Source organism: Nanorana parkeri, unplaced genomic scaffold (genome assembly GCF_000935625.1).
Source record: "Nanorana parkeri isolate BGI_ZX_2015 unplaced genomic scaffold, ASM93562v1 scaffold1004, whole genome shotgun sequence".
NCBI lineage: Eukaryota > Metazoa > Chordata > Amphibia > Anura > Dicroglossidae > Nanorana > Nanorana parkeri.
The window spans coordinates 595,445-607,074 of NW_017307272.1; the positions used below are offsets into that span (position 1 = coordinate 595,445).

Genomic DNA, 11,630 nt, shown 5'->3' on the forward strand with positions numbered 1-11,630 from the left:
TTTTCAGGGGGGGAGGCGAAGTTGCCCAGTTCCCCCTCCCCCGAGAAAATAGTCTCTCCCACCGCCGCTCTGCCTGGGCTGGCTGGCCGCACCAAACAAGCAGCAGGTGCACAGGTCCCTATCAGGTCCCACGACGTCACTCGGATCCGCCCCGTAGCCGGCTCCACGGCATGTAGCCGCGGAATTCAAAGTAAGTGATGCCGTCGGCTGCCGAGGGGCAAAAAAAAAACTACTTACCTCACCGCTCTCCATCCTGAGTTCCAGGTTCACAGGCTGCAATGTTCCTGACTCCTGCCCTTTGGAGCCCCACGCTGACCTGCTCTCCAGCACCTTCCTTTGGCTGGGTTCACACCTTAGCGTATCGAATATGCGCATTTGTCGCGCAATTCACGGTTAAAAAACGTGCGTTTCCGAGGGCTACTTGCCTGTAATCCCAATGGAAACGCGCAACAAAAACGCCCCAAAGAAGCTCCTGTACTTCTTTGGGCGTAGGACATTTTGTAGCGCGTTCAGACGGCCTGTAATACGCCCAGGTGTGAACCATACCCATAGGAAATAATGAGATTTCGGTGTTTGGCCCAGGTGTGAACTGGGCCTAAAGGTGCCCATACACTGCACGATTATCGTACGATAATCGTATGCGATCGGTTTTTCGTACGATAATCGAGCAGTGTGAACGGAGACGTGCGACCGTTTCTACTGTACGGTCGCACGTCTTCTGTCGAACCAGCATGTTCGAAAACCAGCCGGGAATCGTACGATTCTCGGCTGGTTAGAACGGTGCTCGGAAGATAAATGCTGAACGGGCCGGTGTGCGCACGCGCACACTGCCCGTTCAGCATTGCGGTCATCGGAAGCCCGCCCCTCAGGGGGGCGGGCTTGCGATGATCGAGAGTGCGATCTGCCTGTCCAAGATAGGCAGATCGTACGTTTTTTTAATCCCTTTACAACCATCGCAAGACTAAAGTCTTGCGATGGTTGTAGAGTGTATGGCCACCTTTAGTGTGGAATCACAAAAGTCTGCTTACTGCAAGTATACCGTGTGTTGGAAAAGTTAACCCTTCACTTACTTGATTGCTATTATTTTGTAACTGATTGATATTGGAGTTTCATTAACCCCTTAAAGACCATAGTGTTAAACCCCCTTCCTCGCCAGGCCAATAGACACCAAACATGTCAAGCTTTAAAATTGCACGCACCGATGAAATCACAGAAAACGACCACATGCAAAATTGGCCATTGGCGACACTTTAAAAGCTTTTGCCGCTCATCAGTTTAGTGTTTAATGGCCCTAGAACTATTGCTCTCACAAAATGTAACATGTGCGGTGTAATGGGTGCAATCCTCGTTTTCACACATAGGCGCACCCGACGCATGTTTGTGTGTGTATGTAAGGGGGCGGGGGACTTTAAAAATATTTTTTGTCTTTATTTTATTTATTTTTTATTTGTGAATATTTTTTTATTGCTTTAATTTTTTTTAAACTTTTTTTTTTACACTTAAAGGGTTTCTAAACCCTCCGTTTTTTTGGCATATATCTACTGCTAGCAACCAGTAGATATATGCAAAAAGTTAAAAAAAAAAAGCGCTTTAACAGCAGTTTACACTTACCCCGTCTTCGCTGCGCGCTCCCGTCCGAGAAAACGAAGCTGCTCGGGCGGCGGCAAAGCATCTTGGGGCAGGCGCAGTTCGGATTTTCGGACGGGAGACAAGCAGAGACGCAAGGTAAGTCTATAGACACCGCTGGATCGGAAGTGCCTGCAAGGACAGATGAGTCAGTGCTGGATCGTAGAGCCATCGCACGGCTGGAGGAACAGATGAAAACATCAGGAAAGAAGAAGATCGGATTAAGAGACATAATTTAAGGTAAGTGCTGACATTAACATTGGGGGGAGGGAAAAATGTTTTGCCTTTAATGTCACTTTAACTTTATTGCTATGACATAGGGGACTAAGAAATCCCCTATGTGATAGCCAATTCACCAAACATATCCTCTTTATGGAGACATCAGGGGTCCCCAAGACACCTGATGTTACCTAGGGACCCCCAGAGAAGCTGATGAAGCAGAGATCTGCTTCATCAGCTCCTCTCTGGTGTTTTGCACCGGAGACTGACACTGAATGCAGGAAGTGATGAACAGTTTCCCATCTCCTGTGCGCGCTGGGCGCCGCACACAAGGGGGGGATGGGCAGGACGCCCTCCCGCTCCTAGAAGACTCCCATCCTGCGTTCGGGAACGGCCATGGACGGGAGGTGGTTAAAGGTCTAATGTTAGTCTTGGCCTGGTTAACAGCTGCGCATTCTGAGGACGAGTGGCAATGTGTGCAATCAGCATTTATGTCTGTGAAAACGTGCCAAAATGCACTTGCTGTGCCATTGATTTCTAAAGGCACCCCAAATGCAGGCCAGCAAGTCATGAGGTTTTCTGCTGCATTTCCTTGCATGCAAAAGCAGCAGAAAAATGCATCCCGTGCATCGCACAAAAAAGTGGAGGAGCCTTTTTGCTATGTTTGCCACGCAGATAAGACTCCATTGAAATCAATGGAGCAGCGCGGTAAATGCGTGTTCGCGGGACATGCAGGTGTGAACCAGGCCTTACTCTTTACTCACAATTAGTTTGGGAGGGCCAATCAGAAAGCCGGGCTCTTTGTCCCTTAGGTCTGCAATTAGGTGCACTGTAGTCAGGAAAATTAGGCGGCTGCCTCAGCTGGGGCCTGGCGGCTGCCTAATTTGTGTGAGTACAGACCGCCCAGGACTGGCAGTGGTGGCAACGATGTCACCGGCATGAGGATCTCTGCAGGAGAAGCTAAGTGAACACGCTGTTTCCCAGGGAGAGCTGGGGTTTAGTGCACACATTGAAGGCAGTGGACACAGAGGTGGCAGTGGAAGACACAGTGGCACTGGGTGCTGTGAGATGTGGCACTGGGTGTGGTGATAGGTGGCGCAGTGGGAGAGGAGAGAGTTAGCAGAGGTGGCAGTAATGGAGCCGGGGGGGTGTAAATGGGCAGAGGTGGCACATTGGGAGAAGAGAGAGGTGGCACATTGGGAGAAGAGAGAGGTGGCACAGTGCGGGAGACGAGAGAGGTGGCACAGTGCGGAAGAGCCGGGAGGTGGGTCAGTGGACACAGGCGGTAGGGGGAAGAAGAGAGGTGGGGCAGGTAGAGGGCTGCCCAAGGCTGCCAGCTGCGGGAGGATCGCAGGGGGAGAGGTCAGGTAGTCTCTGTATCAGGAGTAGAACTCAAGTGAGCTATGTACCCCAGACTGGGATGAGAAGTCAGGTGTGGTCTGTACCCTATAACTAGGATTGGAGGTCAGGTGAGCTGTGTAACCCATAGCTGGCATGAGAGGTCATGGGAGCTGGCAGGGGAATGTGGAGACTATTCATGAAATCCTAGGAGCAGCCCATTAATGAGGAACAGGCGCAGGCCCGTGTGCCCAGGGACTGGCCCAGACTCCATGGCACCGAGGACCAGGATACGGCACCAGTCCTCTATATGTGGTATCTTATGTGCCCCCCCTATATATTGTTCCTAGAGTCGCCACTGACACAGAGACATCTAAAAGGTGACAATTTAAAAAAAAATGCTTTGTGAATAAGAACACACAACAAACAGATAGTGGTGTTTTCTCAAATTTGACTGCAAAAGTAGAAATTATTTTCAAACTAAAATGGTGGTCCTAAAAAATAAGATTGTTGTACTTACTAGGGATGCACCGATACCGGTTTTTCGATACCGAGTATGAGTACCGATTTTTATATTTCGGTACTCGCTGGTACAGAGTACCGATACCGGTACTTCCGGTAGCATAGAGCCGGCTTCCCGGGCAATCAGGCTTCTTGAGCAATCAGGAAGCCGACTCCATTCTGTTTGGCCGGCTCGATGCTGATTGGCCGGGAAGCTGGCTTCCCAGCCAATCGGCATCGAGGCCGGCCAAGCAGATATGACAATATGGTGACAGAACCTCCACCCTGCAGACACCTCATTATCCTTACTTCGATCCTCAGCAGCATTCATTACTGTACCACAGATGTCCCCCGGCCAGCTGGGCAGACACCGCTCTCCAGGATCTGCCCACATCTCCTGTGTGTACAGCGCCCACGTGATCGGCCCTCAGCCTGCTACTGCGCGTGCGCAGACTGCCCAGTGCTCTCATTCAGACATCCTCTAACAGCATCAAGCAGGCGGTGCTGGCGCTGTGCACACAGGAGACATGGGCAGATCCGGGAGAGCTTGGAGAGCGATGTCTGCCCAGCTGGCCCGAGGGACTGGTACGAAAATGACTGCTGCTGAGGATCTGTGTGAGGGGAATGAGGTGTCTGCAGGGTGGAGGTCTTGTCATCATATTATCAGATCTGTTTGCCCAGCTTGTTGTTGATTGGCTAAGAAGCCGGCTTCCCGGCCAATCAGCATAGAGCTGGCCAAACAGCATGGAGCCAGCTTCCCGGCTCCATGGTACCTCGCGGCACTGACGGTCAGAGAAAATCTCCCTGTGACCGAACGTTCCAGTATCGGGAAAGGTATCGGAGCATTTGGGGGAGTATGAGCACTCGCCCAAATACTCGGTATCGGCACTGATACCGATATTGGTATCAGGGCATCCCTAGTACTTACTGTAAAATCTGTTTCTTCAAGTCCATTTTGGACAGGAATTTAGAAACAGCTGTGTTATGCTGCCACCTACAGCCCAAGATGTACACTTTTGACCCTCGGCACCAGGAAAGAAAGGCTCCAAGAGGAAGTATTGATGCATACAAAAGCCATCCAATCATGCAAGGAGATAATCAAGATAGTAAAACTATGTAGCATAATATCCTAAGGGGATAGCCAAATGATCTTAGGAATCAGTGACAACCCCAAGGGTACCAACCTTGAGGTCAGCTTAACTGAAAAAGGGGAGGGAGGTGCCAGTGGTACCCCCATCAAGGTAGGAACTGGAACACTCTGCAGTGTCACATGCGTCTGATAGGGAACCCCCCTGCAGACCTGCCTACCAGATCTTGCTCAACGATCTAAGAGTTATTCGACCCACCCTGTTCCAGTGAAGTGTCCACAGCTGTGGAGTGATGGGCAGGAACCTTAGCCAAAGAGCTAAGAATATTCACCTGATTAAGAACAGGACCAAGGAAGAGATTTTGAGAAATTTTTCTAAACGCCTGTGGATCAGCCACAGTAATAGGACCTGACTCCAAATGATCCAATCTCATGAAGACCCCCCCACATGCAATATCACCTACAGGAAAGGCCTGCATTAAGGATGCAGCATGAGCTGTCTGTTATGTTGTATAATCTGAGGGAATAACATTGAGCCCTCCAGTGATGTTTTCTTCCTGCCATACAGGAGTTGAAGTTTGCCCACCAGCACAAACTTCTATCTCTGAAATGGGGCCTACAGGTTACAGGAGAGTAACCTGTAGGAGAGGTTACAGTTTGACCAGGGGCGTAACTAGAAATCACAGGGCCCCATAGCAAAATTTTGTATGGGGTCCCGTGATCGCTAGTCATGCCACTTGCAGAGCTCCAGGCTCTCCTCCTCTGCTATTGACGGGCCCCGCCTTCTCTTGCATCACTGGCCCCATCTGCTCTTAGGTCGCTGGCCCCGCCTCCTCCATTCCGAATACTGCCCTCATCTGCCGCAGCGGCTGTCTGTCAATGAGACTGCTCCGCAGCGGCTATGAGGGGAAATGAGCCGTGGCTGCTGCTGAGCTGTGTCTGTGACAGCCAGCACCCCCACATGCCATAGCGACCCCCTGTGCCCGGGCCCCATAGCGGCCGCCTGAGTCGCTATGGCGCTTGTTACGCCACTGAGTTTGACTCATTGGTTCAGGAGGGTCAGAGACAGACTTTGCTGGGGATGGTCCTTTAGGCGATCTCTTAAGACTCATCTCTTCAGGGAAGCCTATCCCACCTCAACCTAACCACTGAACTATCACTTTCTCAAACAATTCATCCCCACACAGCTACCTCCTCATGTATCACTTGCCCCTCCCTTTTAGATTGTAAGCCCTCACGGGCAGGGCCCTCCTTACCATCTTGTCTTGAATTGTATTGTGATTGTAATGTCTTCCTTATATTGTTAAGCGCTGCGCAAAACGTTGGCGCTATATAAATCCTGTATAATAATAATAATAACAATAATAATATTAATAATGGTGCCAAACCACAATTATGGCCCCTATTGGCAGAATGCTTCAGTAGCTGTGCACAAACAGCTCGGAAATTTAAGAGTGGACAAAAAGGTCGCTGTTGACATAGAACAGGCCACAGCCCTGACCAATGGAGATTAAATAGACTCCACAGAGGAGGACCTTATAACAATATGAGTACCAGGTTCCAGATTACGGGTCTTCGTTCCATCTGGGGATATGTTGTGAATGTCCCCAAACCACTAGGAAAGTATGGGCAAAGGCCACCCAAAGCAACAGTACTGTCCTCTACGTGTCTTTGGGGAGACATGTTGCAGCGTGTGGCAGTAAGCAACTAGGCCCAATGTGAAGCAATGGGGTTGATTTACTAACCTTATAAACACACCACGAACATGTATACACCTCTGTAGTGTGTTCCCTCCCAGCATGATCTATGGGTGGAATCTAAACACCTTTGTAGTGTGTACACACCCAGCAGGTGTGTTGTGCAAAGCCAAGCATGAATTTGCAAGGTGATGTTGTGTAAATTAGCTCTATGTTGTGTTGCTTGCGTTGATGAATGCAGGAATGTAAATGCATGAGCTAACCATTTTTGTCTAAACTGTGAAGCAGCATTATACAGTATATGCATCATGTGCATGATTTTTCCATATATGGCATTAGTGGAAATATGCTTTTAGAGACTTTTTGGTTGATAAATACGTTTTGCTGTGTAAAAATCCCACGCACCCCAATGACTCAAGTGCTCACAATCCTGGGCTGATGAGGGTTTTTAGGTGGCCGAAGGTGACGAGACACTGTAGGCTAGCAGTGGAACCAAACTGGAGACCACAGATCCAGGTGGTGTGGTAACAGCAAGGGGATAGTACTTTCTCTAGGTTAAATGGCGGGAAAGAGGGAGCAGAGCATACAGCGCTCCACCTGGCAGCTGACAGCGTATGGCACCGCACACAAAACAGCTTAAAATGTAGATGTCTCCAGCACGCCAGCATGACAGAACTCATAAGTCAGTGCAAATCCATTTTTTAATAGATGTCACTCAGAATAACAAGCGCTTTCGGGGCCGCACAGGGTCCCCTTCCTCAGGCTCAGAGTAGACATTATTCTGAGTGACATCTATTAATAAATGGATTTGCACTGACTTATGAGCTTCTGTCGTGCTGGTGTGCTGGACATCCACATTTTAAGATGTTTGTGTGCAATGTGCAGGTTGTATGAATGTCTGTGTATATAGTTCAGTGTATGTGAGTATAATGCAGACTGTATGTATGTTTACGTATGAAATGCAGGACCTTATGTGTTTCTGTGTGTTTGTATGTATAGTGCAGGGTTACATAGTTACATAGTTACATAGTATTTGAGGTTGAATAAAGACATTAGTCCATCAAGTCCAACCTATTAGGATCTCATTCTAATATATGTATTATTCACACAGCCACAGAGTGCCACACAACATACAAAGGAGTGTGATTTCTGTGCCCAGGAGTCAATCATTGACAGACGCCACAGCTGTATGCACATCCAAGTATTTACATCTGTACAGGGACAGATGTACCTCCCTGATCACAGACATTTTGCGCAAAGATGTACTCATTTATAAAAGCTGAAATAATGTGGGCCTGAAGCTCAACTTTAGGGCTTGTTCACACACCATATTTGTGTGCATTTCTGCAAACGTGGTGCAATGCATCGCTGATAAGTTTTTTATGCATTCTGGTGCGTTTTTTGAGTCAATGGGCTTTCATGCATGTTTCAGTGCATTTGAATGTGTTTACATGCGTTTTCTGCGTTCCAGACCAGAAAAAATAGTGCATGCAGTCATTTTTTGAACACACTAGAACTGAACGCAATGGTGTGAACTTAGCTCAGAAAAAACATAGGAATACATCGGGATGCGTTTTTGGACCAGAAAAAAAACATTCTGGTCTGCATCTGGTCCGAACATAATGTAAACAAGCCCACAGCTAAGCAAAAAGTTAACTATTGTAAAGGCAGAATTGCTTGGTTGACGAGACAGTGAGGCTGATTTACTAAAGGTGTTCAGAATCTTGACTGCAAAACTTGTGTGAATATTTATTTTGATTATCCGGTCATGTGAAAGGGAAACTACTGTTCACTTTGTTTACCGAATCATGTGCAGATTCTTTTTATATGACTGAATAACTGCCGTGAATATTGACACAATTTGTTTTTTTTGAGTGAAGATACTTAACTCCTTTAGTAAATCAGCCCATTTGCATTTTCTTCCCCCTTTCCTTTTAAGTAGTGTTTGTTTTTATTAATTTATTTTTTGTTAGCGTGATTGCAGAGCATGCACAGTGCAGTGTACACTCTGGGCACCTGCGTTGCATCATCTTTAGCCACCATAAGAAGGACGATTCCCAGCAGTAGATGAAGCTACTGTGAAGATGGCGATGGTGACTTTGGAGAGGTGAGAGTATAGAGCTGTCACCTTGAGCTGAGCAAATTGATGTAAGTTTTCTATAATGTGTAGGTATGTCATGCAAGCCTTTTAAGCTGGTCATACACTGATCAAATTTCATTTACCAGTGTATGGCCCCCTTTTTTTTATTAGAAATCATTTCAAAACACACAGTTGCTTTAAGTGAAGTTCATTTCAGTTATGAAAATATAATAGTGTGTTGATTTATGTTTTATCTGACTTCTGGTAAGGAATCCAGAAACAATTTGTTTCAATTCAACATTTAAAATCAATAGACATGAATTTCTTCAACCTAATAATGTCATTTAAAAAGTAATGTAACCAAAACTAGCTTCCAGATTAGTAAATATCCTTTCCAACTGAACTATTTTTTTAGCAAAATTGTGCAGTTTCCATGCAGGGCGGGTATTGTTTGCATTGTCATTGATGCAGCATTTTTCTACAAAATTCCAACACCTAGGGAGGGGGGAATTCCTTCTTCTCTAAACCAATCTTCTATTGAAGGGCTAAATCCGTTCTGTCTGCTTCTTTAGTAGCACTGTTAAAAATCATCACTGTATCTTAATAATCTTGTTTTGACAGGATTCTCTTTAATGTGTCACTCTCACTTTGTAAGGTTAGTAACTGACCATGTGTGAAGCTGCACTGCTTGCAGGAGGGTAAAATAAAATGTGGTCCAATCACCCTGTGGCTGGTGGTTATATGTTTGTGCCAGTGTCAATGTCCCCTTGAGAAGTTGCCACAACTCTTTTCTGCCTGTGCTCCTTAGAGAACCAGCCCATAGCTGCAGGGTGCCAAATGTCTAGAACACCAGGAAAAACTCACCCACACGAAATCCGGATCCTGTGAGTGTGTCTGTTGAGCCTCCATTCTCAGCAATAAGCGTCATGTTGCTCCCTGGCTTGCAAACATTATGACAATAGCCTTTGTGACATGTCCTTTTACATACCACAGGGGCGAAGACCACCTTGAAGCTCTCGCGTGTAGCTGATGAAGAAAAATTAAAGAAAAATGCCCCCATATAGAAGGCAGAGAGAAGAAAAGCAATACAGCAGCGTGCAAAAGTCATACTGAGATGATAGGATCCTTCACCTCTGTCTGTGTGAATATGTATGTAGGTATGCTTTTTCTATAGGTTGTGGTCCGGAATCACTAGTTGTCATTGCATGTGTGGAGCATTATCATGAAATGCTATGCACGAAGATTCCCCAGCAATAACCCAAGTTATATAAGCTGTTAAAACAGTGACACTTTGTGTGTCTCCTTATAAATGTGTATTAATGTGTATCATATCACATTATAAGATTGTGTACACCTTTTCTGACTGTTGAATAGATATGTCTATGCTCAGTGCAGATGTTATAGAAAATGTTTTATATACCTGTGTCCATCTGTCCTCCACTGCTGCATGCATGTGTGCCTGCTCTTGAATTCATGTCTCGCTTTGTGTGTTGAAAGGATGTATCAGATGAAGTTAAGAACTGAAAGAGAATCAAATAAAAAGGGAAAACAACTAGAATGGTATGTCACAAAATAACAGAAAAAAAGGAGATGCCAGGAGCTGTAGCATTCAGAAAAGGAAGAATTGGGAAGAGGAAGCAGTTTCAGATAGTGTTAGACAGACAGTGACAGTCACTGTAGCTGGAGGCTCTGAAAGCTTTAGGAAGAAAGTTTTCCGGATGAGAGTAATGTCTTGAGAGCAGCCAGGGAAGAAACAGGGAGTGAGAAAACAGGAAGACGGAGGAGGGGGAGTGAGGGAGTGAGAGAGGCAGGCAGGGGAGGAGAAACAGACAGAGAAAGTGGGAGTAGACTGGAAAAAAAGGGAAAGAACAGAAAAAAAAGCTATACACACAGCTAAATGACTAGGAAAAGAAAAAAAATGTCTGCAAACAATGGGAAGAAACCAGAGAGAAGAAACTGAAACAAAAGAGACGAAATAATAATAAACTGTAGATGCTGCCAGGAGTCACAGGACCAGCAAAAGCAATGAACTTGAACTTTAACAGTTACATCTGTGTAGCATAAAGCCTGCGTAATACACAAGGGAAGGTATATGAACTAAAGAGATATTTATGAATGGGAATAATAATACAGTTATTTAAAACTACAATATTTGACTTATTGCTTTAGTATAAAGGTAAAACAGACAGTGCAACTCTATGGGAAATACAGTACACACACAAGACAAAAAATTTTTTAAAGAATTTAACGCATAACATACATAGACTTGTTTACCGCCACTTCTGTGGGGCATGCCTTATGAAAGATCCCTATGTTTTACAGGGATAACTGCCTAGGAAGGGATTTTCCTACCTAATTGTGAGTTACTTGTCTATATTTATTCCACTTGCTGAGTAGTAGGATATTTAATCGGACTCCATAAAGTTTACATTTAAGTGGAATAACTAAGAAGAAAAAAGTCCTCCTTTTCGATTTAGAACCCTTTGTCTAATAACTTTGTGGTGGAAAATTACACTAAACTGAGGAGTTCATTCTTAAAAATACATTCAAGTACCCTAAATATTAACAAAAAATGTAGCTTATTTGTGTATCACATAGCTGTAGATCCGCCAAATCATCTCTAAATTCATGCTGACACTGCCTTTTGTGTGTTGTAAAGTAGCCACTGCTCCAAGCTCAATCCTGCCATAGACTATATACAAATTGGTAAACTAAACATTAGATTGTAGTCCATCACGGGAGTGAGATTGGAGTGGTAGCTACTTTACAACACACACAGGGACCATGAGGAACAAAAGTAGTCACCCTCCAGAAGGAAGGACAGTACAAGATGATGATTTAAGGATCTATGGCCAAGTGATAATAAAGCATTGGCGACCGTGCCCTGGTGTTCTGCCACTTGGAGGGGGGTGTGCTGAAAGGAAAAAGAGGGCCCAGTAACTGCACTTTAAAAACTCACTTCGCTTACTGCAGAGCTGTGACATCCCGGCCCCTGTAGCAGCTGCAGTGACTCCTCCCTGCTGATGCACCGGAGAGGTAGAAGAAAGATGGCAGTGCGGCAGTTTGGGCTGGTGAAGGAGAG

The 11,630-nt window shown here is 45.8% G+C and overlaps 1 protein-coding gene across 2 annotated transcripts in view; it reads right to left on the reverse strand.

Annotated features, from left to right (window-relative positions):
- Positions 1-9,819, reverse strand: part of LOC108795773 (latent-transforming growth factor beta-binding protein 3-like) — a 305,365-nt gene extending 295,546 nt beyond the window's left edge. For both annotated transcript variants that reach the window (XM_018567072.1, XM_018567071.1), the window contains exon 1: positions 9,413-9,819. In XM_018567072.1, coding sequence (XP_018422574.1) covers positions 9,413-9,656 — 244 coding nt within the window. In that variant the 5' untranslated portion in view covers positions 9,657-9,819. The remainder of the gene's footprint in view (positions 1-9,412) is intronic.
- Positions 9,820-11,630: the final 1,811 nt, after the last annotated feature.